The 27,892-nt window shown below is 33.4% G+C and overlaps 3 protein-coding genes across 3 annotated transcripts; all 3 read right to left on the reverse strand.

Moving 5' to 3' along the window:
- Nucleotides 1-1,676: 1,676 nt before the first annotated feature.
- LOC145592755 (uncharacterized) lies at nt 1,677-8,226 on the reverse strand. The gene is made up of 10 exons (XM_081649260.1): nt 7,845-8,226; nt 7,659-7,734; nt 7,424-7,521; nt 6,631-6,732; nt 6,399-6,485; nt 5,933-6,049; nt 5,228-5,331; nt 3,036-3,175; nt 2,824-2,960; nt 1,677-2,333 (listed from the first exon to the last, which is right to left on the reverse strand). The coding sequence occupies exons 1-10, from the start codon at nt 8,118-8,120 to the stop codon at nt 2,145-2,147; spliced, it is 1,326 nt and encodes a 441-aa protein (XP_081505386.1). The 5' UTR covers nt 8,121-8,226; the 3' UTR covers nt 1,677-2,144.
- Nucleotides 8,227-9,466: 1,240 nt separating this feature from the next.
- On the reverse strand, nt 9,467-12,445 carry LOC145591222 (receptor-like cytoplasmic kinase 176). Its single transcript, XM_081647626.1, has 6 exons — nt 12,284-12,445; nt 11,356-11,633; nt 11,016-11,151; nt 10,778-10,920; nt 10,572-10,695; nt 9,467-10,276 (listed from the first exon to the last, which is right to left on the reverse strand). Exons 1-6 carry the CDS (start codon nt 12,339-12,341, stop codon nt 9,777-9,779), a joined length of 1,239 nt encoding a protein of 412 aa, XP_081503752.1. The 5' UTR covers nt 12,342-12,445; the 3' UTR covers nt 9,467-9,776.
- A 9,128-nt stretch (nt 12,446-21,573) lies between these two features.
- On the reverse strand, nt 21,574-27,042 carry LOC145591223 (triosephosphate isomerase, cytosolic-like). Its single transcript, XM_081647627.1, has 9 exons — nt 26,885-27,042; nt 25,790-25,865; nt 25,573-25,696; nt 24,351-24,435; nt 24,126-24,258; nt 23,501-23,595; nt 22,688-22,766; nt 21,974-22,056; nt 21,574-21,848 (listed from the first exon to the last, which is right to left on the reverse strand). The coding sequence occupies exons 1-9, from the start codon at nt 26,921-26,923 to the stop codon at nt 21,801-21,803; spliced, it is 762 nt and encodes a 253-aa protein (XP_081503753.1). The 5' UTR covers nt 26,924-27,042; the 3' UTR covers nt 21,574-21,800.
- Between the last annotated feature and the right edge of the window lie 850 nt (nt 27,043-27,892).

Below are 27,892 nucleotides of genomic sequence, written 5' to 3' on the forward strand. Positions count from 1 at the left end.
AGAGTTCACTCAAACCCTTAAACAACTCTCAAATACATATAAAAGATATAATGTATAAAACTAATATGTTGGACACTTTGAGATGTGTAAGGAACTTGGAACCTGGAGGAACTGGCTCACCAACGTGGAGAGAAAATATATTTCTTTTCTACTGCTCTACCACTTGGGACAAACTCCATTATGGAATGACTCACTTAAGCCAGACAGTTTGGAAAGAATTAAAAACGTTCTATTTATAGAAGATTTAGAAAACCCACTAATTGCCCATGTTCCTTATGATCAGGAGTGGTCCGAATCTTTAGGCCCACGAATAGAAAACTAATCTGATCATAAACAACAATAATGGATCAATTAGTTGTTACACGACTTGCCCAATAACTTCCTTTTTCTTAGGAAAACACTCAGCACGTTTTGCAAATACCAGCCACAAGTTCCTTGGGCACCAAGTCCTTGTGCTTAAAGATAGGAGTTTATAACTGACTTCTTTAAGAAGATAAGTTAAAATAACAAACTCGTTCATTAATTTAACTTCACATATAGACCAGATTCATTTTGTTCCTTAACAAACAAAAACTCAACTAAACTCCTACTTTTAAGGTAACCAATTTGAAAATCTTTTTCCCACGACTTTGACTCCAATAAAATCAGATTTTATTTATAAAACTTTGTTTTATAAAAATAAAATCATTTTAGAAATTAGTTTATGTGAAAACTAAATCCCTAGAATCTAGGAAAATAAGTTATCTTTTTTTACTAAGAGAAAATCAGATTTTATTTTTAAAACTTATCTTTTATAAAATAAAATCTATTAATAAATATTAATACCAAGTCAAAACCAACTTCCTATAAAGTAGGCAAACATAATGCAATGACTATTTAACGTGGAAAACTGACTTCTAGTGCTGTGCAAACTCGTGTTCCTTCTATAAACGAATTCTAGACTGACTAGTAAGGAACTGACCCGTCATCAACACTAAGTTCCTTACTGACTCAAGTTCCAATGTAGTTCCTTAGGCTTGTTCCAGACAATTTCTTTTGTCCAACATACTTACATGATTCCTAGAAAAATATACTCCTATTTTTCTGTCTTCATGTTTCTCTGATGAAGCTTCTACTCCGATGCCTGTCAAGGAACTTCTCTTCTCTGGTGAAGCATCTATTCCGACACTTCTGTTCCTCCAAAGGAACTTCTCTTCTATGATGAAACTTCTACTCTGAAGCTTCTGCTCCCGTGAAGGAACTTCTCTTTTCTAGTTCCCCCTCAGGAACTGCTGCTTATTCCTTGCAAAGAACATCTTCTCATTCTTCTTAGGAACTGCATGTAAAGTCTAACAATACGTTTGTACGTTTAGACTTCTTCTCTTTATGTTCCCCTAAGGAACTCAAGCACGATCCATACATTGTATGTAGGGAACCTTCTTCGATAATGATCTAATCTGTACTCAACCACCTTCATGCTTCCTGACTTGTTCATGCACATTTCAATACACATATTAGTTAGATAATCATCATTTGTTCACCATCATCAAAACCTTACAACAAAACGGATGAAAAAGAAAAGGGTTGCGATTATTACGAAACAAAAAGAGTACATAAGATCAAACATAGTCGTCATATAGGAATTATTTCAATGTTTCACCGAATATTAACTTTTTATAATTTACATATATTGTCAATTAAAGATAATATCAGTCAACCTTTCGTATTGCAAAAGTGTTTCAATAATTTCACTATGAAATTTCATTATGCTATGTAATAATAAAAACAATTATAACAATAGGTTGATTCTAAAAATTAAAAAGAAATAAAAGCATCTATGAATGTTGATTCAACAAGGTTCTCTTTAAGCTATGCAATTCGAGTTGATATTACAAAACTGTACGCATCTTCATAAATCCCAGCTTTTGTTGAGAATCATAACCCATAATTATAAGCAGTAGGCTGTTGTAACTAGGCAGCGACGAGGAATAGTTTCTTCTTGTCAATAACTCAATATTATCATCTATAATCTTGACCTCAGTCCCCTTTATCTTTCACCAAAGATGAAGTTGAAATGCACGAAGTTATTTGTCTGGCACCAGCTTATGCAAGCTTCCTTCATATCCTCATTATAGCAAAAGTGACAAAAAATCTGATGGATGCCATCAACTAGCAAGGGCGACTTCTTGAGACTGTTGCATCTCAGCACCAGCAGCATCAGCGTCTTCAACCAAAGGTGTCTTTTGAAACTCATTTCTCAGTTGTCCACAAGCTGCACTAGCATCGAGTCCCCTTGTTTGACGTACACTTGTAGTTATCTTCCGAGATTCCAGAACAGCAGAAAAGGCAATCACCTGTAGTAGTTATAAAACATTTGTGCATTCCAGTCAATATTGATGTACAAGGAAAAATCTTGCTGCCTCCTACAGTCCTATGATCCTCTTCTCCCCAACCCTTCCAAAGAGTCCTAACCCTCAAAGTCATGGAATTTGATCTTGGAGATGGGCAATTGGGAAAAATCATCCAAACTCAGGAATTTCTTCTAAAACTTATCCCTATATAATCAGGATTTGGAAAACCCCAGAATGCCCCTATATGTCAGGAATGTCAAGAATGTCCCTGAGATTATATATTCATTTCCTATCTCAGAGATGGATCTATTATCCCTTCCCTCCCTCACCCCATCAGTGAATAGAAATTCATTTCTTATGCTAATGCCTAAGTTAGTCCAATCTAATAGCCAGCTTGTGATAAAATTGAGCTAGGGATTAATTAAGCTAGGGATTTCCAAGAGACTTAGAAGCAAGAATTCAACATTACAAAAAAAAAAAAAACCAAACATACCGCCTTTCTGTAGGGCCTCTTATACTCGGAGCCCTCAATTGGATTGAAAGGTATCAGGTTCACATGATGACCACGTCCCCATTGATGTAGTAGCTCAGCAAGCTCTTTTGCATGCTCTACTGAGTCATTTACTCCAGCTGAAAAAGACATTGGCTAGTGAACTTTTTGCACTACAACCAAACTCTAATGGCACAATTAGTTGAGCATAGTACCTAAAAGAGTGTATTCAAAAGACACTCTTCGATTAGTTTCAAGGAAGTAATCCCTGCAATCTTGCATCAATGCTTCCAGAGGGTAAGCTTTAGCACTTGGGACGATTGTTTCTCTAAGCTTCTGATTCGGTGCATGTAAGCTGAAGCACAAGTTACAGAGTATAGCTGTTTAGTAATCACTAATTAGTTAAAACCATCACCACTAGAGCATCAGGTGTGAATATACTAATGATGAGATGTAGGAATATCTAGATATGCCAAAACCTAAGCAATCAAAATTATTGGGGGAAAAACAACTCAATATCAAACACATTCTAGGAATGTGATATATAGTGAAGTACAACATAAGAGGTAAAAGCAATAATAGAACAGTTTGCAAAGCAGTGACAAAAGAATACAAACAAATAGTATTATTGTGGGATGGAAAAGATGGATAAGAATTTTACTCTCTCCATCCAAAAAAAGTATAGTCACTAGTCCAATTTCCTCCATATTCATTACTAAAAAGAACAGCTTTTTCTGGATATCTCCAACCCCAAGAAATCATTGTACTACTATTCAGTAATACATACAAAAGAGAGACAAGGGGAAGGAAATGATACATGTCCCAGAACAAATAGAAGTGGAAGATGACAATTGAAAGTTCAAAAGACGAAAGTCTTACTACCCCAAAACTCTAACATGGCAAGCTACAAATAGGTAAATCTGTTGCTGGAATTGGGAGACTACATGGTGTTTGGTAGCAACAAGCAGTTTACCAAGACGTGCATAGCAAACGAAGTACAGGATCTTGGTACATGACTTAATTTTTCACATATAGATCCAAAAAATGCTACTTCATTCCTTTTTTAAGTCCCAAGTAAGCCATGCTAAAATAAAGTTCATTTGGGTGGTTGGAACCTATTGGTAGGCTTGTTATGGTTCTAAACCAACTTATATGACCACAAGGGTCTCCTTACGCATTAAAATTGCTTTAGTTTTGGACAATTTTTTACTTTTGTCGGACCCGAAAACGAAAAAGGTCTACGTGCTTCCCATGGATCCCACAACATCTCAAGAGGCCATTTGGGTAGTTGTAATCATCCACTTTGCCTTTAAACGGTCAATTTAGCCGTTTACATACACTTCTCCCTTAATTAACTCTAGGCCATCACAAGCCTTAATATGCCCGACTAGTGGTCATATACAGTTCCAAACAACATTATATGATCCCAAGATTTATCCCCTAACATCCTAAAAAAAATCGACATTGGATCTAAAACCTTCAAAAATGGTCTGATTTTGTGTATTTATATTGCCTTGAATTTTGGACAATTTTAACTTTTCCAGACCGAAAAGGAAAGGGGTCGGGGGTGCTTCCCATGGACCCCACACGTCCCGGGAAGCCATCCATCTGTCTACAGCAAAAACCTCCTGCAGATATTCTTCCACCTTCCCAAATCCCAACAATGAACGAGGGAATATACTAATAAATTTACATCAAATGAAGAGACGAAAGCTCATTTCATCATGATGCATCACTGGTTTAATGTTGCTACGATGCTATCTATCAAGCCTCCCAATGCAAAGACAGATTGGTCAAAAGGCCTATTGGCTATTAGACAACATATCAAACGTTTACTTAAGATACTGGTGGTGACATATTTCAGGCTAGCTTCTCTATACTGCTCAGGGTCTACAATATCTATCTGAAGCACATATAACACCCCATGACCTAAAAAATATAACATGAAGGGCCAAAAGACTATAAAGCAGAACTGTGAGACCTTTCCAAGGAATAACTAAGAAGTATCCTGGATCACAAAATTACAGTGTTGACAAATTGACAGACTAGCCTAAGTGAAGACCAGAAGTCAGATCCAGGAGAATTATTAAGACATCCAATATACAAGTCCTATAATGAACCACAATGAAGTCTTTGGGCCACCTAAACACTGTCCAGGACGTTTGGGGATTCAAATCACTATAACGAGATCCATACTAGGTGGTTATTGTTGTTGATATTTGATATTAGCATCACAAAACAGCTTAACCACACTAAGGGAAACGCATTAAGACTTCCAGTACACATAAGACCACTAAGCACAGGGTAGATAAACAAGTAAGCTACATATCTGTGCAGCTTATTAGACCAAAATAATTACACGTAGTTCCAAAGAAAAATACTAGTAGACATTCTCAGAGTGATGCACCTGACAGCTAATGTGGATTGAAGCTTGTATGTAGCCAGTCTCTTCATTGTGTTAGGAACCCCTACAGTTGATATCGTGATCATTCTTTGCCCAATTTGAATGTCCTGAAATAAGAGATGGGCAGATGGCCACTTTAAATGAGCGTAAAAGAAATAACTAGCATGCCAAGCCAATTGAGTCAAAGAGAATATATAATACGCGGGGAAAAAAAAATGAAAGAACATAAAACTCATGTTTATTATCTGTGTCAAACGTAGGGTAATTGTTCCCATTGAGCTTGCATCTTAAAAAAAAAAATGGCGGCAGACTATTCAATTTAAGAAGTTTCATCAATGCTCCATTCTTCTTCTGTCATAAGAGAAATGGACAAAGAATTCCAGATTTTCGATTTGGACAGAGAACCTGATGTTCTTGTTTTTCGAAACTTAAAATGCAACTAGGTTAAGTTACTGAAGGAAATTGATTAACCTCAGCAGTGAATCAGTGATGCTACCAAAATAAATAAAATAAAATAAAGCCACAAACCATGATCAGCAAGACATGGCAGGCCAAGTTCAGGTCATCTAGTAACACTCAGATTCAGTCTCTGGAGATGCACATACTCTCTTGCAGTTTAACAACTTAGAGAGCTGGGTAGTTGAGGCATATGCTAATGTATTGAAAAAGTTTTTTTTTTGTGCTAATCTTCCAATAAACAAATGGTACCTTGTTCAGACATCGGTGCGCTTCAACAACAGATTTCAAGTTCATCATAGGCTCCCCCATGCCCATGAAAACAACATTTGTGACGCGATGCTTAAATATATCTTCTATAGCCAAGACCTGAAAGATTTTTTTTATAAAAATATCAATGCCTTGATTTCAGGTAGTACAAAGAAGAATATAGGGAAATAGAAAAGGAAAAAAATGGCATAAATGGATTGTAAAAGAAGCTCTTGGCCTCTTGAAGCATTTAAGTTCATAAGCATAACTCATGATATGGCAATAGATGAGGAAATGAAATACTTGACAAGAATTATGTAATTGCTTCTTGATATAAGTTGTTGCCCTTTGAACTCAGTTCAATCAATTGAAATTTGACGCTACATCATATGTCTGGCTCCATGCTTTTGGACTAATAACAAGTAAGACCTAGCGAATTTGCAATAGACAGAATAGAGATTGAACAAACCTGTTCAACAATTTCATGTCTATGAAGGTTTCTCGAGAAACCACCCTTCCCAGTAGCACAAAACGAGCATCGTAATGGGCAACCAACCTACTCCACCAACATGAAAGGCATAAAATATGAGTAGCATTACTCAGAAAGATCAGATGGACAAACAAAAGTAATTGACTTTTAAATGAACAAATAGTTAAGGCAGAGGATTCTTCCGAAATTAAGGCCTGTTTCAGAAAATGACCTGTGATGAAACACAAGCAGTAAGCCTTACTGAACCATTCTCGTCTGTCACTGGTATTCCTACTGTTTCAACCAACCTGTCATCTGCCAGCTTTAGAAGTAACTGCAGGGATAATACAAAGATTCTTTGAGGCCAAATAAAGGAGCAATCATTCATAGCCTCATCATTTTAGCAAAAGCATAAATGAGAAGTAACTGCAGGGATAATACAAAGATTCGTTGAGGGCAAATAAAAGAGCAATCATTCATAGCCTCGTCATTTTAGCAAAAGCATAAATGAGAGTAAGTTCTACCACACTGATGATCACAAAAGCAGAAAGTTTTTCAGATTGATAAATTGTTCATCAGTCTCTTATGCAACTTCAGTGAAGAGCTACAAGACTATCACCCTCATAAAGTAAATCAATAATAGAGAATATTGCAATAATTATGGTGTACATTAAAACATGTACAGCAACTTTCAATCTACAAATTCACGTAAGCTTTTTCAAAAACCTATAGCAACATATATTTTACAAATGAGGGGCAATATTTACACTCTACATAGGAATCCCTATCCCGATCAACACTAGTAGAAATCATAATGATGCCTTAATTCTTACCCCCAGCCTTTTATCCCATCAATCCATGCTTTTCGATTGGGAATTCAAACTTCATAACGTACACAAAACACATCAATTCAAAGTTAAACCAAAAACATAGAGCAATCCAACAGAATTACACAAAACAATACAAAACCAAGAAACACTTAAATTTTAACAATGAACCCAAATGGGGTTTTCAAGGGTTTGAACCTTAATAGTGCCATCAGTAGAAGTGACCATATGATGCACCGGCGAACGGCCCACCTTCCATCCTGCCTCTTGCAGCTCATTCCTCAATGCCTGTGGCACTTTCCCCATAAATAAGCAAACCCCCTAATTAGTGACTAATCAATACATAAATTCTCATAATTTACTTGAAAATTCTCTAAGCATTTTAGAAATCAGTTAATTATACATTTAAAATTAAAAAATATCAAGGGCTTACATTGAACAAATTCATCGATTTCTTTGATTTTCCTCTTATAAATCAAATGATGAAGCTGCTTCCCTCTATAACCTTGCTGAATTCCCACAAAATTCCATCAATTAAACATCAAAAATCATTAAAAATCAAAAATAAGTCATGGGTATAAACAAGATTTATTTAATTTTTTTTTTAAAAAAAAATTACCTGGCCAAAATCAAGGGCAAGTTGTTGAAGTTCTAGCTCAGACATGCCGAGGAGAACACGGGGGTCAGAAAGTGACGCACGGGCAGGCGGTGCTTTTGAAAGGTTAGACGGCGTCGTATTAATACTAGTTGCAGTAGTAGTTGTAATAGTAGGAGGAGGAGGAGAAGCAGAAGCAACAACAGTAAATGAACGAGAGGAGATTGTGAGGGCAAAAGCACGTGAGTGGATCGAGGCACGTGCAATTGGGATAGACCATACTTGCTGTAGTAGCGCCATTGTTGGTTGCTTTGTTTTGGGGAAGAAGAAGAAGATGATGCAGCAAAAACCCAAAACCTCAGCCTGTGTTTTTTCTGTGTATGTTTGGTGAATGGATGATAAGATTAACGAGTAGAGTAGCAATTTGTATTGCACCCAAGTTGGCGACTAGTAGTGGAAAGAAGAGGTTAAAGTGAACCTTTTTTTTGGCTACCTAGTCCGAGCGCGTGTTAATCAAATCAGATCGCTTTGTGTTGTACTTGGACTATCTATGTACCGAAATTAGGGATCAAAGATTAGAATAAAGGGATTGTGTGCTTAAAAACCTTTAATTTTCTAATGTCCTAATTATTGTAGGTACTTGAGTGATAAATTTTTCCGTGTTAAGAGGAAAGGAAATGTTAAGTCATTATCTTATAAAATATTTTGTTTATGGATCTTTTGTCTACAAACTATTTCTAAGAGAGTAATTTTGGTTGTTTGACATAACATTCGCCCTTCCTCAAAGGACCAACGTCCTCGTTAGTCACGGTTGGCTTCTTTCAGGCCACCGACTCCGTGGATCACCACTCTGAGTTCGGCTCTAATACCATTGATATAGGACAATAGGAAACCGCCCCCCCCCCCCCCCAAAAGCTAGCTCAAGGGGAGGAAAGCCCATCTATAATATAATTAAAACTCAATGACATGTCAAGACCTATTCTTCTACACTAAATTATCAAAATTCAATGCAAAATTATGATTGAAATGTAATTTGAACCACTAAACATAAGAACGACATTTACTATCAAACTATCAATGTCTCTTAATACTTATTGTTCTTAATAGAATGATTTAAACTACGCGATGTATCTTTCAAATTTGACTGTAATGCTCCTTATTTCGCAACTTTGTATTAACTACTCAATACTATATTATTGTTTTATCATTTATTATTTAATTAATAAGCATATCTAAATTCCTTTTTTAATTTCAACTTCAATTTAATTGAAACTTTGTAACCGTTGATGGAATCAAATATTTCCACCATATATTTTTTAGTTTACTCCTTTAATGTGTAATCAAAGTGACTAATTAAACAATTAGTATTGAATTTTTTTTAAAAAAATAACTACAATATTATAAAATATAAGCAATGATCCGGGACATCGTCCGGGCCAAAAACTAGTTGTCCTATATAAACCCCACATCAACCCCCCATATGATCGATGTGGAACTCAAGTTATAGGCCTTGCAATGGATAGTCCTATAACACAAGCAAGTCTATTTACATTACAATTTACAACACCTCATGCAGACATATTATTGCAGAATACTGAGCTCAGAGGAGCAAACAAATATATTTACATTACAACACCTCTGAAAAATATAATCAAACAAACAAAAGATAAATAAGTTGAAATAAATCTACTCCGCACAATGTAAAAAGTTACAACAATAAAAACTTGCTGTACAATCATAACCCAAAGCGTGGGATTAGTACACCCATTACCCAAGTTCTTCAATTTACATTGAAAAACCCAAATGCTAACACAACCTACCTAACTATCTCTTCTCATTCCATAACAGATGCTCCTAAATCATACGCGACATGAGATACACTTACACTCTCTGAACTCCTACCCTCCCTTCCACAGTTTAACCGAAAGATGAGAAAAGAAAATTAAAGAACTCATGTTAGCTTAGAACAGGTGGTATAGATGATGAAGTATCGGGAGAAATAAAAATACCACCCTTGCAAAATTCATTAGCAATGTTACTCCTCCTCCGATTTTTGGGTCCTTGGTTTTGCCGATTAGAACTCTGCTTCACTTCAGTGTTGACAGGATATAAATCGCGATGGACAGCAGGGTATAAATCACCACCCGTGGGTTTACAGTCTTGGAGTTGCTCTAGTGTTGAGACAACCTCATCCATATTTGGCCTAAACCTTGGGTCTATTGACAGGCACTGGATAACAAGGTTGCCTATGGTTTTTGCTGACCGTGAAGAGTACTGTCCTTGGATTCTTGTGTCCATGATCCTGCTTATCTTTTCCTTGCGAAGGTAAGGCATTGCCCATTTAAGTAGGTCCCTCTCCTTCACAGCCCGGTTTTCATCTAGCACTCGTCTTCCTGTCAGTACTTCAAGGAGAACGACCCCAAAACTGTATATGTCATTCTTTGGAGTGAGGTGACCTGCAGAAAATGAAAGAAAACTCAATGTCAGAGTAGGCTTACACATCTAAGATCCAACATCACAATATGTAAGTTTGGAATTCAGACTTCAATGGATTGACTCCTAATCAAGTCTGAAGGTCCAAATACTTTTAAGGAGTACAGATTAAGTCCAACCTTTTTCCAATCAAGTCCAATGGACCTAGCTTTATATTCATGCTCAACCCTAAACTAGTATCAAAACATTTGACGATTGCACACTTTGAAACAACAGACATGTGATAAGAGAAATCAGAGAGGGGAACTCTTCTCTTACCAGTAGCTACATATTCAGGAGCTGCATATCCTTGGGTACCCATGACTCGTGTGGATACATAGCCTTGGTCATCACATGGCCCATCTTTAGCCAAACCGAAATCAGAAAGCTTTGCATCGAAATCCTGTATTACACATTTAGAATGTTAAACAATGCAAGAGAGTTTAGAATTACTTGTTAGTATAATATACAGGAGCTAGACTTACTGAATCAAGGAGTATGTTAGAAGGCTTATAATCTCGATAAATGACTTTAATCTTTGGGCTGTGGAGGAAGGCAAGCCCCTTTGCAGCGCCAAGAACAATCTTCATTCGGAGATTCCAAGATAGAGGCTCAACATAAGATGATCCTGTACAAAAACAACAGATTTCCACAATTTAGAAGACAGAAACCAGCAAATTAATCTTCAGTCCATTGAAGATGAAAGTTTATTATAAAACTCACTCCTGAATAGATGATTCTCCAAGCTACCACGAGGCATAAACTCATATACCAACAGGCGGTGTTCATCCTCTATGCAGTATCCAATCAGGTTCACGAGATTAGGATGTCGTAGTTGCCCCAAGTAATTGATCTCAGTCTGCATTTCAAAACAGACACTGATTTAGTAAGAGTTATCCACATAAACACCCAAATCAACAGAAGGTAAGAATAACAGAAGTGCAGAACGCGAACACAATAATTTAGACGAAACACTAGCTACCCTAATGATTGAGCAATGAATCAAAAGAATCTCACAAAAAGTCAGTAGGTTAACATGATATGCAATGAAATTAATGCTTACCACCCATTCTTTATGACCCTGGAATCCTTCATGATTTAGCCTCTTGACTGCAATGACCATTCCAGAACTAGGCTTAGCAGGTGCTAAGGTATGTTCATCAATCCACCCCTTGTACACACAACCAAAGCCACCTTCTCCAAGCACACTATCAGGTCGAAAATTCCGAGTTGCTTGGTTAAGATCACTGTAAGAAAAATTCTTCAAATTCGACGATTGCAATATCTCTCCCTCTGATCTTAGGTTTAATCTATCAGATCGAGCTCGATCATGGCCATCACCTTTATAAGAACAAAAACAATTTAAATAAAACTTTAGTAAGGGACATAGAGATAGTACAAAGTATGCTCCATATATATCTAATCACAATTACAATATTATCGACGATTACTTCCACTATGCACTCGGGTATACCTAGAATTGATTACACCCAAGGCTACTTCGAAATCAGATTAGCTATATAGAAAAGCCTTGGGTGTATAATGGACATTGTCCCATGCCCAAAATCTAGTAAAACCTTAGCATTAATCTATAGTTGACTATTCTAAAGTTCCAATTCCAATCTTTTAGCATTTATAATCCCCTATGAAGAAAAATTAATCCAATTCTACCATACAAAATCATGTGTTTATATGATTAAAAGTATAAGATAATCCAAATAACCCACCAAAATAATCATTAATAACACCAATTTAATCAAAATATAACAAGATGAAAAATTCACTTGGGTATTTCAAATTATAGCTAATTATCCATTTCTCAATCAAAGATAACATGAAATTAATTGACCAACCAACACCATATGTATGTATAACTATATAAACTATTTAACCCAATAAAACATGAAATAAACTAAATTCAGACACTGAATCAGTGTAAAATGCAAAAAAAAATTAACCCCAAAAAAATAATTAATTTGGTGGGCGCTTACCAGAATGATGAACAGGGCTTTCATCAGCTTTAATCTGAATACTTAAACAACACCCCATTAAAGCAAAAAATTCAGGTAAATTTCTCCTGAATTTTTTCTGCAGAAACTAAACAGATATCTGGCAAGGTGGGATGAGTAGAATTTATTTGAATGTGAGAAAAAGATAATTAAAAAAGGAAAATACCCAGAAATTTAAGCAAGTTGTAGTAAAGATTTTAATAGAGTGAAAAAGACAGGGGAAGATGAGAGGTGGGAGCAATTTGATATGAAAACAAAGAATTTTCAACGTTTTGCAATAGCTTTTTGCGCGAACTAGCCTGGCATGCAGTCGAGAAAATAAAAAAAAATAAAAAAAAATAAAAAAAAATATACAGTTTAAAATAATTCAGTAGAAGACTTTTTGAGTTGACTGAATAGTTTATTATAGGTAGTGCTAACTTAACTGATCTATCATCTATGTGTATGTGTGTGTGTGTTTTATGGGAGATGGATTTGGTGATTATAGTCAAGAAATTCATGTTTTATAATTGAGAATTTGATATTGATGATAAAGATATACCCATCATCTAATGTCTATTATTACGCACACACGAATTATTTTATTTTTGTGGTTATATCAGCTAGTTTAATTGATAAAGTTTAGAGAAAGGTATTTAAGATGGATGATTTTAAAAATTAAAAAAAAAAAAAGAAAAATCTCATCTTAAAGCTATATTTTAGGAAAACTCTTAGTAATTGCAATTGGTGATTTTCTTTACGTCAAAATTTAAAAAAAAAAAAAAGAATTTTTTTCTGTTTCCACATGAGTATCTAGTCCTCTTAGAATGAGATCTACAAATAGAATAAAAAAGGTTTTGGCATATTCAATGTTGAGCGCCAATATCAAACATGTGAGTGATGACTCTGATGAGTAGTTGAGTACATGCTTCGATTTCATATTGGTCCATTTTTCTGCACCATCCTGAGTATATATACACCTTGTACCTTGTTAACGTTAATGACAAAATTCATAAAAAAATTAAATACTTAATAAATTTATGATATAAACATCCAGTTGAACTTATCTAAACAACTTGACCAACGAGAGAAGTCATCTCAACAAATAATTTTCTCTAAAAGAAATGTTTTTAAAATTTTCAACCTACAAGTATTACGAGCAAGATTAGCCAAGACTCAGGATGACATCATCATTTTTTAATTTTGTGATATTAAGACAAGACTTTGTTTTTTTAATGCATTTAAGAAGCTAAGTCTTAACAAAATCTGAAGTGGAGTCTTGAAAACTCAAGACTTAACTTCAGACTCAATTTAACACTCAATTAATTTTATTTTTTTTAAAAAAAAAACTTTAATAATTTAATTTACATGTAAAAAAATGAGTCTAAGCGATTGAAGAGATAAATTTTATTGAGTCTTAACATAATTATAAATTAGAAAAAAAAAAATTAAACTTAATCTAAAAAGCTGATGTGACAATGGATTAAAGTCTTAAGATGAGACTGCGTTAATCTTGCTCTAACAAGATGAATTCTTAAGTTGATTGTATAGCTTTTTTTTCCTCAAATCAAGAAGATATTTTTATTCAAGGTTGAAAGAGGAGAAAATTATTATTTGATACAAAATAACTTATCCAAATTAAAAGTACCTACCAACAAGAACAATGACTAGTGAAGGTCAAATTCTTTCTTCAAAATACATGGCCTCACGTCTTGTGATAAACTAGTTGTAATATTTTTAATTTCATTATTATTAGGGAACACATTTCCATTTCCATAATTAGTAGTAGTTTTCATAACGTATAAGTCTACTAGTCTATTTCAATGATAGATGCTTTTCATTATATAGTAATTAATAATAATGTTAATGTCATCAATTTGTTGTGCAATTAAGCATGAGGGGCCTTAACTTTTTCTTTTTACCTAATAATTTAAGAGCATGAAGAATTAGTAAGCATTCTAGACACTAAAAAGTGCATGAGAAGACTGCATGGCAACTAGCAACGTAACCATTTCCACAGGGATGAAGAGTTTTTAGATCGGTTCAAATCACCTTGGTTGCTTCATTCTCCGTAATATTTTTCTGGCTTATAAAGAGTCGTTCAAGAAAAAATTTAGTCATAATTTTTGACAAGTTTTAAAATATCACCAACTAGTTGTCATCCACCAAACACATTGATGCAAGTATTATTTATTTATTTATATATATGATTATTTGTAAATATTATCATTAATTTGATAGTTATCACCATACGCCCTCCATTTTTAGAAATACACACATTTGATTTGGAGTAATAGTTAATTTGACGTAATTAAGATCAATAGTTATCCTTCAATAGTTATTTAGTTAAATAAAGTATGATAAAGTAATTAGTTAAAGGATCGATAACTTTTATAAAATGATTTCATATAAGAATAAGGATCACAAAGTAACTTTTACAAAAAACAAATTACAAATAAATAAAAGTGATTATTCAAATTTTCAGAAATATTGAACAAATTAAGCTGATGATCAATTTTCATATATACTAGAAAAGTTGAGTAGTTAGGAAATTAAAATATTCATTGTATTAAGAAAAGTCAAAGTAGAAGAAAAGGTCTACTGTATTATTGAGAATATAATTGTCCACTTGCAAGTTGCAACAAATAAAAAATGAGAATAATTGTTTATATGAAAAAACTACGTAGTCCTTGACAAATAATCATAGAATAACACGAGTCAAATGATAAAAATACTAATTACCAACCTCCCCTCTAACAACCAACAACAAGAAATAATAAATTAATAAGTAATTAAATTCCTAGCTGATGAAAATAAAATAATATGAGTGTTTCAGTGAAAATTAGAAAGATTACTTGTCGTCAATGTCGTGATGCCAGTTATGTCATAAACTCATAATCATGGGCATGTGGTGAAAGTATTAACGACTTCATTATTTTTTTTAATGAAGGTAGAAATTTTGTTGATGTTTCAATTTTCAGCTGATGATTTTTTTTTTATATACATTGATATATAAAATTATTTAAAACTCATCCAATACAAAATAATGAAGTACATTTTAGTTTTGGTGCTAAAAAATTTTAAGCCATGAATCTTATCCAAAAATAAATACAGTAATGAATAATAATACGTTGGTAAGATAACGGTAAAAGCATAATAGATTAATGGGGAGTCCTAAGCATTAAAAATGACAACAATTTATAATTTATATATGTACGTATTAGGCTAAAGATGTATACCAAAAGCTTGCTTATAATTCTGGTGATTAACATGAAAAATAAATAAAGGGATGTTGATGTCCAGTTGTATAGAGTGTAGACTAGTTTTGTGCTAGGCTAGCTGCTAGCACAAGGATAACTAAATCCACGTGCTATAAACTAAGTTTTTATATCAATCATTTATTATTCCTCTAACAATCTAATACGAGTATCATCTTATCTAGGAATGGCAATAAGGCGGATCGAATGCGGATGATGATACCTCTATACCTTACCCGCCTAAAAATCTAATACCCATCCCGGCCCCACCACCCATGGCGGGTACAATATCCACATCCATACCCGTCCCACCGGGTACAAGATAGGATCCATCCCCGCCCCATTACCCACTTGGATATTCATACCCGCCCCAAAATTGTCCCAAACCCACTGCCATGATGCTCTATTGTATCACATTAATGACAATTATATCAAATTAGGTTAAGAAAATTAGGACTTTCACTATTCAAGTTTATTGGGTCTTAAGGGGTATCAAGTTTCATAAATTCTAAACTCTTCTAAAAGAAATATGGTGGGGGTATAAGGTGGGTACGGGGCGGGGCGGATATGGGGCGGGTCTACTCTAAAATTCATATCCGCCCTATCACCCATGGCAGATACACATTTTATACCCATCTCCCGCTAAACCTCCCTTCATCCCCGCTCCACTTGGGCGGGGATGGGACAGGTCTCCCATTTAACCCGACCCACTGCCATCCCTAATCTTATCTATGTTCTACCTTCTACACTTAGGCCTTGTTTAGTTCGCCTTTGCTCATCTGATCTGATCTAGTTTGGTTTGATCTAGTCTAGTTTGGTTTGATCTGATCTAAATGTCAGATTTGACCAAACTTTGACCTTAAATATACGATAACCTATAAAGAAAAAATATATCAAGTGAGGTCTTGTTAGATTCGTAATAATGTGTATTTTATTAATATGTAATTTTTAGAATTTTTTTCATTACGAAATTAAAGATATTTAGCGATAAAAAACTGAACATAAAACGATGATCTGATTTGAACTTATTTTTTCTGATCTGATCAAATCTGAACTTATTTTTTCTGAAATAAGTAAAAATAAGGTGAACTAAACAAGGCCTTAACTATGTAAAATGCCACTAAAATTCTCTTATAGTACAATGCTTTCTCCGTCTCTTTTACTCACGTTTGTCAATGCACAAATTCAATCGTTAATATCTTTATTTATCAATAAGCAAAAAATATAAAATGTTGATTAAAAATATATATCGTGACAAATCTAACAAGATCCCACATGACTATAATTTTATTACATATAAAACACAAAACACGGTCAAATAAGAGTGTGTGAATAGTGATAAAGTCAAAACATGTCAAATAAAAAAAAAAAAAAAAAAAAAAAAAAAAAAAAAAAAAAAAAACGAAGACAGTATTGTACCTTAATTTCATATAATTCATTCAATTCAAAAGAAACATTACTACATTATACGGCACGGAGTACCTTTTAACTAAGGTTCTTTCTTAGGGCCTGTTCTCATTGACTGAACTCAGCTGAACTAAACTGAACTTATTAATTAGTGATTTTTAACTACGGATTAGTGATATTTGATTATTTATTATTATACATATGTGTATATACAAATATACATATTAAATATTTAAGAAAAATATACTATATAATTAAAAAATTTATAGAAAATATATTAAAAACATGAAACCCCAAAACATTTTAAAAACATATACAATTTAATTAAAAAAAATAATATTATTATAACAAAAGAACACAAAACACTTTGTAAAAAATTATCACAATTAAAAATAAAAAAATAAAAAAATAAAAAAAAAAAAAGAAAGAAAAAGCTGGAACGAAATTAAACAGAGCCAACCCTCCCAACTGTATACCACTTTCTTTATTATTCTAATTAATACGATGTTATTATTAATTATTATAATTAATTTTATTTATTTATTTATTTATTTATTTATTTATTTATTTATTATTATTATTATTATTATTATTATTGTCGTTGTTGTAATAAGAGCTTAAAAAAATGAAATTTGGCTTTATATCATTAGCAATATCATTAGACATAAACTGAGCTGAACTGATTAGAGCTGAACTGAACTGAACTGAAAATAAACGTATGAGAACAGACCCTTAATTAGGTAAGGGTTCAAGATTCTAATTTGCCAAACAAAATTCAAAAGAGCTTATGGATGAAAGTTCTGATTCATTAGACAAAGTCTTTATTCCTTAGCTAATAACAATATCAATTACGAGTTACTAAGGGCCTGTTCTTTTCAGTTTAATTTCAGTTTAGCTCCAATCAGTTCAATTTAGTTTCTAATTTCCTTTTCTCATAAACAGTTCAGTTCAGTTCAGCTCCAATTAGTTAACTTCAGTTCAGCTCAATCAATAAATCAGAACAGACCCTAAACCCTGCCTAAAATTGATATTAATAGTATGAACTAGTCCAAAAGTAGGTTGACATCTAACACCAAACGACTCGCAACACAAATCCAAAGAGACTTTTATCTTCTAGTGTGACTTGCATGAAGCTGTGTAAACCAAAAACAATATCAATGACGAGTTACCAAACCCTACCTCAAATTGAACTAGTCCAAAAGCATAAGTCGACATCTTACACAAGAAGACTCGCGTCACGAATCCAAATTTTTTTTTTTTTATCTTCTTGTATGACTTGCATGAAGGTGTAGATAAATGGATAACCCTAATGATGTTAACCTCAATCACAGCCCAATCCCAATCCCAATCCCCACACGTTGTTTCTTCAACATAATGTCATAATCCCAGCACAATATGGTCCAACAATAACTTCCTATTTCAATTGGGGCCAAGAAAGCCTTTATTTTACAAATCCTATTGCACCTACCAACCTACACCAATGTCCCTGATTAAACCAAGGAGAACATTTTCTACACTGAATGACTGAAGTAGGCCTCAGAAGAAGATTAGCCAAGATTTTCGCATTACACATTGTCATTGTTACTTCCAGATAAAGGGCCTGTTCTCATTGACTGAACTCAGCTGAACTGAACTGAACTAAATTGAACTGAGCTGAACTAAACTGAACTGAACCGAACTTATTAATTAGTGATTTTTAACTACGGATTAGTGATCTTTGATTATTTATTATTATACATATGTGTATATACAAATATACATATTAAAATATTTAAGAAAAATATACTATATAATTAAAATATTTATGAAAAATATAGTAATAACATGAAATCCCAAAACATTTTAAAAACATATACTATTTAATTAAAAAATAAAATTAGTTTAAGTTGTGTAGTACTCTCATTTTGTCAATGAGTTTAATAGTACAAATGTGTATCAAAAAAATAAAACCATTTGAACAATGAATTATATCAATATTATTATTATTATTATTATTATTATTATTATTATTATTATTATTATTATTATTATTATTATTATTATTATTAAATATTATTATTATTATTATTACTAGATGTAAGCCCATGCGATGCACGGTTCTAGTAAATCATTTTATTTAATTTAAAATTTTGTAAATTTATGAAGATCATTCATTAAATATATGGATAAAATTCCTAATATCATAAGATAATTTTTTAATTTTAACCCTAAAGTTATCTTTTGTTGTTTTTATTTATTTTATGTGATGCTTGAATTTAAAATCCCAAACCTTTTTCACTAATTTTGCTTATGTGACAATTTAAATTTTTAATTCAAAAAAGAAATGAGAAATCTCGTTTTTTTATTGATCAAAATAAGTCTTTTGCCTATGCGTTTATTTAATATAGTCGTCTGGTTTAAAATGTTAGTCTCATTTATAATCGTTTAACTATTAAAAATTATGGGGAATTAGTCATATGAGATGTAATTTTATTCGTCTCGATGAGTACATCATTAAAATCAAACTTTTATAATATTTGTTAGGGAGAGATTAAAGATATTTGCAATCAAAAATTTGCATCCATATATGTAAAAAAGATAATTATTACTTTTTTTTTTAGAAGATAATTATTGGTTTTTAAAATAATTTAAATTTTAATTATTCTCTAATCGTTATTTTTACCTATGTGTCAAAATTCTTAAATCTTATTAGTCATTTTTGCTTAGGTGGCGAGTAAATTTTTTAATTCTAAAATAAATTTTTAATTTAATTTTTCATTGGAAAAAATAATACATTTTCTTATGTGGCGCGCCAAATGCTCCCGAAAATTGCCTACTTTATTTATATATATTAGATTAGATTATTATTATTATTATTATTATTATTATTATTATTATTATTATTATTATTATTATTATTATTATTATTTTATTTTTGTCGTTGTTATAATAAGAGCTTAAAAGAATGAAATTTGGCTTTATATCATTTGCAATATCATTAGACATAAACTGAACTGAACTGAACTGAACTGATTAGAGCTGAACTGAACTGAACTGAAAATAAACGTATGAGAACAGGCCCTAAGGGCTTGTTTAATTCACCTAATTTTTGCTTATCTAATCTGGTCTTATCTGACCAATGTTTTTGCTCACTATCTAAGCCCCCCATATAACTGAGAATTTCCGAGCAATTGGAAGCAGCTCCGGCTGTTCCATTCATGAACTCTCTTAATGCCAAAACCACCTTCCCTAGTAGGAGGTCCCAAGCATTTAACCTGAAGTGTATGATTATTTATAAGGAAAAAATATATAAGTGGGATCTTGATAGATTTTTAATAATGTGAATTTTATTAATATGCAATTTTAATAATTTTTTTCATTACGAAATTAAAGATATTTAGCGATAAAAAATTGTACGGAGTATATAAAACGATGATCTAATCTGAACTTAATTTTTGTGATCTAATCTGAACTTATTTTTGTAAAAATAAGTTGTACTTCAGAAGGTCCATTTTTAAGCCAGTTTAATGTTGCTCAACAACATACCTGATAGTAGTGTTAACTAATTCATATGGACCTGCCTTTTTTTTCGAATTGTTTACATTGACTTCAATACTTGGCAGAGTGTTAAGTGTAATATCAACGATAGGGCTGCAAACGATCTGAGCCGAGCCGAGTTTTAGTCTGTTCGGGCTAAGCTTGATAAGAATTATTCGTGTTTGAACCATCTCGAGCTTGAAGAAGCTTTTAAAAGTCTTGTTCGAGCTCGGCTCGTTAAAAAATTCACTTGTTCGAGCTTTGTTCACGAATGTACTCGTTTGCATTTCGAGTTTAAGTTCGAGCTTGAACCAAACTAAATTGGGCTTGATTAAATAAACGAGTCCTAATTATTTATCATTAAAAATATTGTTTCTTTCAAAATTTTAACACATCCATTTAATTTTATATAAGATGTTCATATTCTTTCTATAGAAAAAGGTAATGACGGAGTTTTCATGCCTTTACATGATGAAATAATTAATACTCTCTCCATTTTAAAATACCTGCTCCATTTCTCCATGCGCGGAGTTTTAGGAGAAATTGAAGAAAGTAATAAAATATGGAGATAATAGGGTTGGGGAAAGAATAAAAAATTGTAAAAGGCAAAAGTAGTTGAGAGAATAGTAGGAGAGAGAATATGAAATTAATAAAATATGATTTATGTTGGGTCAATTAGGTGAAAGAAATGAATTAAATATTGTAGAAGAATTCCAAATAAGGAAATGGAACAAGTATTTAAAAACGACTGAAAAAGAAAAGTGGAGCAAGTATTTAAAAACAGAGGGAGTACTTTTACAGATATGTATGAATAAAAGATATATAAATTTTCCAGGTACTAATTGAGTGTGAAAAAACTTATAAATGGACTTAGACGAGATGTTCATGAACATTACCGAGTCGAACATGATGTTGTTCGAGCTTTGTTCATCTATTTGACGAGCTTAAGATTTTTGTTCAAGCTTGTTCGTTAGCTTAACAAACAAGTTTTGACCAAGCTTTGACCAAGCTTGTTCGCGAGTAGTTTACGAACGTATCGGCTCATTTACACCTCTAATCAACGACTCCAAAATTGTACTCATATGTTTTAGAAGCTGAGTCAAATCTTCAAACTGGGCAGAGAAATTTTTTTAAGATTACACAGATAATGAGACTGGGTAATTGTCATCCAGTGAAATAGTTCAACATCAGATTGTTATTTCCACTACATGATAGCCAAACGCTACTGGTAAGCCAAAATACAGAGATTCAGATTCTAGTTTATTCTCTCAAAAGCAGCTTCAAAAAAAAATCGCCCTTGAATGCAGCTCCTGACAGAAGCTTTTTCAGACACCGTAGACTTAAGCACTCTTGACTGTAGCGGAATTGATAATGTCGATGAATTCCGGCTGAAAAAGGAAAAATCAATCTTGATTAGGGATCAAGAGCAAGAAATTTAAAATACACTGTACTTATGTGAAGCAGTTAGCAGGTTCTGACAAGGAGAAGAACTAAAGATAGGTGAGAAACATACCTTTAGAGAGGCTCCTCCAACCAAGAAACCATCAACATCAGGCTTAGCAGCCAGCTCTTTGCAATTAGCACCATTAACTGAACCTGCAGCACCAAACATCGTAATCAACTGAGAGGTCTATCCAGATTCCAGAAGAATGGAAAAAATAATGAATTACATAATTCTCTTGCACATCTCAATATAAAACTTCCAAAAGTGGAGATTTTAGCTGATGAGGAATAAAGAGCATGAAGCATTTTTGAAGAGTTACGTCATGCAACATAGATAATAGATGAGCCTCAAAGAGAATAAACGCAAGTTGGTTTCTATTTTTACAGAGCATCATGTTACGGAGTACTTTCTTCCATTTATGCAACAGATAAAAAAGACACTTTATGGATTTCATAACTCTGCCTCAGACAAACATTCAGAATTTTACAAGCTGATTCTCAGGCCAGCTAGGTTTGATAGAATGTTCTTCACATGGGAACAAGAGGTAGCAATAGCTGAATGGAGTGAATTCTTAGCAGACTGAGAGAAGGGGAAGACCCGAAGAGCAAGAACAAATGTAATTTATGTAACACACCTCAGACACAGAGCCTATAAACTTGACACATGATTAAGAATTATCCACAGAATCGGAGTAAAAAACAGAAGCTAGGAGTATGTAAGGCATTATGATAGGATACAAGACAAGGCCAAAGGACAGAGGATGCTAGAAAAGAAGGGGAGTACCTCCATAGATAATTCTTGTGGTGGAAGCAACATCAGAACTGACATTGGCCGCGAGCCATTTTCTCAATTCACAATGTACCTGTTGCATTCACAAAGGTTATGACTAAAGTAAAGCTTATAATAAATTCATGCACAAGAATAAAATAAGAATACTAAACCCCCAAGGCCTATAACTTTGGTAGCCGAATTTGTAGAAAGCAAAACTCAAACCAGCTATAAATACAATTATGCTTGATAGGAGAAAAAAATTACTTGTATAAATTAATAAGATAGACCATCGTTTGTGTTAAAGCCAAAACTTGACCCAATAAATAAACATGGCTAAGCACAAAATATATGTCACAAGTAGTGGAGATTATTTAAATCCAAACTAATTTATTTATCTTATTATGCAAGAGTACCACTATCCAGTTCTTTGGCAAACACGCTGAGGATGTTGGCATATTGCGATTTCATTTCTGTTCTAATATTTTGAATGCACCAAATAAGCCTAAGACCAAAAAGGCATGAGCGTTTAATGCAACAACTACCCAATATAAAACCATCCCAGGTATAAGGTCAGAGATGTACATAGTCTTACCTGCCCCAAGCAAATAAAATCCTTTTTTTTTTAAATAAAAATAAATAAATAAATAAAAACTTGTTTTAAGAAAATACAATTTATTTTTTAAAAAAAAATATAAGTCATCATAGAACCATTACCAGTTTACCACACACTTAGCTACTGTATTGTTAAAAGAAGAGGCAGAAATTTGATAATGCAGCAAGAAAGAACACCCAACCCCAATTTGGACAAGGAAACTAAAAGTATACCTCCTGAGCCTGCTCTGGAGATGCAACTTTTCCAGTTCCAATAGCCCATACTGGCTCATAAGCAACAACTACATTTGTCCAGTCGGTTACTCGGTCTGTGGTAATAAAATCATATTGGATCAGAAGTCAGAAATATCATGAAGTAATCTTGACATCTACAATCCAACCATTCTCAAGAAGTAAAACTATACAAACATGAAGGTGCATGAGAACAAATTCCACATAGTGAGATAGGGCTTAACATGAGCACATATAGAGGTCATTAACCAAACAGCTACATTCTGCTAGACAAAGCTATACATGAATATTCATCTTTTACCAACATCCATACACTAACTTTTCACACAAAAGTGAGGTAATTGCAGATATTGGGGATATTAGGTAGATAGTGGGGATCCATGGCGAACATGCTAAACTATGTGCAATAGAGTTATGCTTTATGATAATACATAGATATTTGTTACAGGCAGATTTGATTAGTTTGCGCATCTAAAGCATTAATACGACATAACAATAATCCCATCTAGTCTTAAGCTGGACTAGTCACATTCAAGCTCAATATAACGTCTATACAGCGCACGACATTTTCAATGATATAATCATATATGAACATCAGAACATGTACCAGCAATTGCTTTTGTTTGTGCAGCAACAACTTCCATAGTGGTGCCAGCTTCCCGTTGTTCAAGGGTTTCTCCAACACAAGCTATGACCTTCAAACCTTTTGAGAGAGCGTATGCAACCTTGTCCCCAACAAACTTCAGGAAGAAATATGCATATAAGAAATAAATAGCAAAGGTTACAGAAATTATCCAAGGCAATAAGATGCACTGCAAAACAGCCATGATACCTCATTGGACTCATTTAGCAAAGCCCTCCTTTCAGAGTGACCGAGGATGACCCATGGAATATCTAGGTCAGCAAGCATCTCCGCGCTACAGTTAGAAAATCGTCAAATAAGAAAAAAGTATACAAATTATAGTTTAGAAACACATCTAATATCTGATAACCCCCGAAGCCAAAGTTAACAACTTCAAAATTTGATAGTTCTAAATAAATGTCAATGACAAATTACAAGCCCAAAATAACATTCAGAAACGACATTCGTCATAACAAAACTCTTCACAAGTATCTTAATAATGGATTCATCTATATATTTGTCCAATTCATAGGATAAACAGCACCCATCATCTAAAACACACATCCTAACATTATAAACTCTGTACTTGGAAAACGTCTCAGATGAACTAATATGACTGGAAAAAATGCACGACCATCAATGATATAAAGAAAAAGGTTAAATCATTATTAGATAAGTGTTATTAAGCAAGCTCTAGTAAGCTCAACACAGATATCATGCACCCTAATAAATCAGACCCAGTCAAAACAAGCAAGAAATGAAAGGTAATTAATCTAAGATGTGCCAATAAAATTTGTTGGGGGGGGGGGGGGGGGGGGGGTGGGGGGTGGGGGATAGTTCATCATGCAAAAAAGATGCATTAATAATGAATGGTTACTGATTTCATCATGCAAAAAAGATGCATTAATAATGAATGGTTACTACTCCACACGACTCTGCATCCAACAAATCCTTAGTGATGTGCTGAAATATGTAATACAGATGACTCAAAATGGACAGGAAACAATTGGCATAATAATGAGCATAAGAGTCAGTGTCTCAAATCCATCTACTCTTTGAAATTATGCTTACAGAAAGCAATGCCATGGAGTGAAATCCAAAACAACAACCGAACTAAGAAGCACAGTATGCAACAAACATGTGAAAACATAAAATAACCAACAGGACCTATCCATAGGACTATTAGGACACACCCTATGTATTGAGAATGATAAAGGTGAGATGCCTAAATGAGATATTTTGGTTGCAAAAAGGTCAGATAATCCGACGACATCTACACAGAAATAGATTATTGTCACATCTCATCAAGAGACAGAAAGTTATGAATAAATATGTCAAGTAAAAGCACAAACAAGCAAACCTACAAAAAAATGCAACAAAAAACAACCGAGAAAAAAACGACAACAACAAGAAAAAAAAAAAATCAACATACCTAACTTCACCAGTGTAGGCACCACCTTTCTTAACCCAACAATTCTGAGCAGCAACTTGGATTTCAGGCCTCAATGAGCTTTTCACCACGGGAAGGAAAACATATGGAGGACTGACCACAACCTCTGAAAGCAGCCAAACAAAAAAGAATTTTAATTGCCCTGTCTACCACAAAGCACATTAATTTAAAACTCCTTATATGATTCACAATCACTCACCAACAACATCAGTTGATGGGATCTTCCCTGCATTGAGAGTTTCTACTATCTTCTTCACCTCTCCTGAAGTCCCGTTCTATAGCAAAAAGGAAAAGGTAAAAATAAATAAATAAACATATCATACACAAGATTCTATAAATAAACAACTCAAATCAACAGTGATTTTATATACAACTTCCTTTATCCGCATACATATCATATAGATACTAAATTCATCACCGTTTTCTAAAAAAGGTCTATTCTAAAAATGCAATCATGAAGTTTAATTTGAGAAATTATAAGCCATTCAGCTCCTACTTCTCTGTTCTCTATAGAAGCATAAATCAATACACATGATCAGACACGACGATACACTAATTAAGTACAATTAAATCAACATGCATACTCCAATGCTCCTAAAATTGGTTCATATTATCTTACTCCATGAAGTAAGTCACGACTTCCACCTCTTAGCAAGAAATACTTCAACATCTTAATTGCTGATCTGACTGTCCAATCAAATAACAACCTAACAAGTAACAACTTCACGTGAATTGATCAAACAACTAAATCAAGCATTATTGCATTAATTAAACCTAATTACTCGTAAAATTCTCCAACTCCATGAGATTAGATTTGTCACAACTTCCTCTTCTTAGCTAGTATTGAAGTACTTCAACATCTTAATTGTTGATTTGACTGCCCAATTAAATTATCCTAACAACTTCATGTAAATTGATTAAACAACTAAATCAAGCATTAATTAGCCCTAATTACTCGTAAAATTATGCTAAAAGCTTCAATCGTACATCAACAATCAAATCACAAACATCAAAACACACACACACACACTCACAAACAAACAAACAAACAAACAAACAAACAAACAAAAAAAAAACGGCAATATAATCATCTAGATTTGATCGATAGTTCAGATTAACATCATAAAAATCATACTCAACGAAGATATCACAAATTCAATACTAGATTAACTCTACATCAACAAATCATAAAATATATATATATAAATAAAAAAAAATAAAGAACACAAAAACAACTGATCGATAAAAATTCAAAACCAAAGAGAGTGAATAGGAGAGTGAAAGAGAGACTAACGCATTTCCAGTTGCCTCCGACGAAGAATTTCCTGCCCATTTTTGAAGAAGAAGATTGAAAATTTTCTGAGATTTGGTTTTTTTGAGATTAGTTAGGTTTTGAGATTTCTGTGACTGTGAGTTCGATCAGATGAGTTTATTTATTTGGATATTCTAGTAACTTCTGAGCTCAAATTACGTTTATGACCTTGACACGTTGGACAGAGTTCATTATTGTTGCGTTTTTGTCGAGGGTAATTTCGAGTTTTGTACAAATTAGAGTGTGTGGTGTGAGTGAGTTTTGCAACAGCCTGACAAGTGACGAACAAAACGGTGTGCTCCTTGTCACTAGCACATGAGTTGAGACTTGAGAGTTGACTTTACACCTAGGCGGTGTCGAATCCTATGGATGCTTTATGTTTGTATATACTTTCGCGGATTTTGCCATGCAAATATCGTAGTTTGAAGTTTTAAACTAATATGGGTATAACTTTGATGGATAATAAACGGGTACATATATCAAAAACATTCAAATATGAAATATATACTAGTATATGATGGTATTGGTTCGATTTCCTACAACAACAATCAAGAGGGAATTGGAACCTAATCACTCAAAAATGATCTCCGAATTCGAATTAGATCAAAGGGTAAAGCGGGTGGAACACCCAGAAAAAAAAACTGATGATATTGTTCTAGTACATATGCAATACATTGATATAGGAGGCTAGAGTATTTGGCTAGTTCTCCAACTTCTAAGCGTGAGGCCAGAGGTCGAATCTCACAAAACACATTCTAGGAAGATTTTTCCTTACATCCCCTTCTAATGATGGGTCTTCTCCTTACCATTAAAAGAAAGTGATAGATTTGAAATCATACGCTAGATGATAAGTGGGCAATATATATCCACTTGAGTCACCGTATAGGATAAAAATTAGGTTATTGTTCATATAGCTATATGCCTATATGTAATTATGTATGCACCTGCCTTAGATTGTATCACGTGAGATTAATATAAAGTTGATCACTT

Source organism: Chenopodium album, chromosome 18 (genome assembly GCF_948465745.1).
Source record: "Chenopodium album chromosome 18, dcCheAlbu1.1, whole genome shotgun sequence".
NCBI lineage: Eukaryota > Viridiplantae > Streptophyta > Magnoliopsida > Caryophyllales > Amaranthaceae > Chenopodium > Chenopodium album.

Excerpts from the sequence above, each read along its gene's own strand:
- LOC145591223 (XM_081647627.1), bottom strand. The coding sequence starts at position 26,923 with ATGGGCAGGAAATTCTTCGTCGGAGGCAACTGGAAATGC. Across the intron at positions 24,436-25,572 it reads GCCTACACTGGTGAAGTTAG|CGCGGAGATGCTTGCTGACC; the intron begins GTATGTTGATTT and ends TTCTAACTGTAG. Across the intron at positions 22,767-23,500 it reads CTCCAGAGCAGGCTCAGGAG|GTACATTGTGAATTGAGAAA; the intron begins GTATACTTTTAG and ends TGAATGCAACAG.
- LOC145592755 (XM_081649260.1), bottom strand. The coding sequence starts at position 8,120 with ATGGCGCTACTACAGCAAGTATGGTCTATCCCAATTGCACGTGCCTCG. Across the intron at positions 6,050-6,398 it reads GACATGAAATTGTTGAACAG|GTCTTGGCTATAGAAGATAT; the intron begins GTTTGTTCAATC and ends AAAATCTTTCAG. Across the intron at positions 3,176-5,227 it reads CAATCCACATTAGCTGTCAG|CTTACATGCACCGAATCAGA; the intron begins GTGCATCACTCT and ends CTTGTGCTTCAG.
- LOC145591222 (XM_081647626.1), bottom strand. The coding sequence starts at position 12,341 with ATGGGGTGTTGTTTAAGTATTCAGATTAAAGCTGATGAAAGCCCTGTT. Across the intron at positions 10,921-11,015 it reads GGAGAATCATCTATTCAGGA|GATCATCTTATGTTGAGCCT; the intron begins GTGAGTTTTATA and ends GTTTTTGTACAG. Across the intron at positions 10,277-10,571 it reads TCCTGAATATGTAGCTACTG|GTCACCTCACTCCAAAGAAT; the intron begins GTAAGAGAAGAG and ends CATTTTCTGCAG.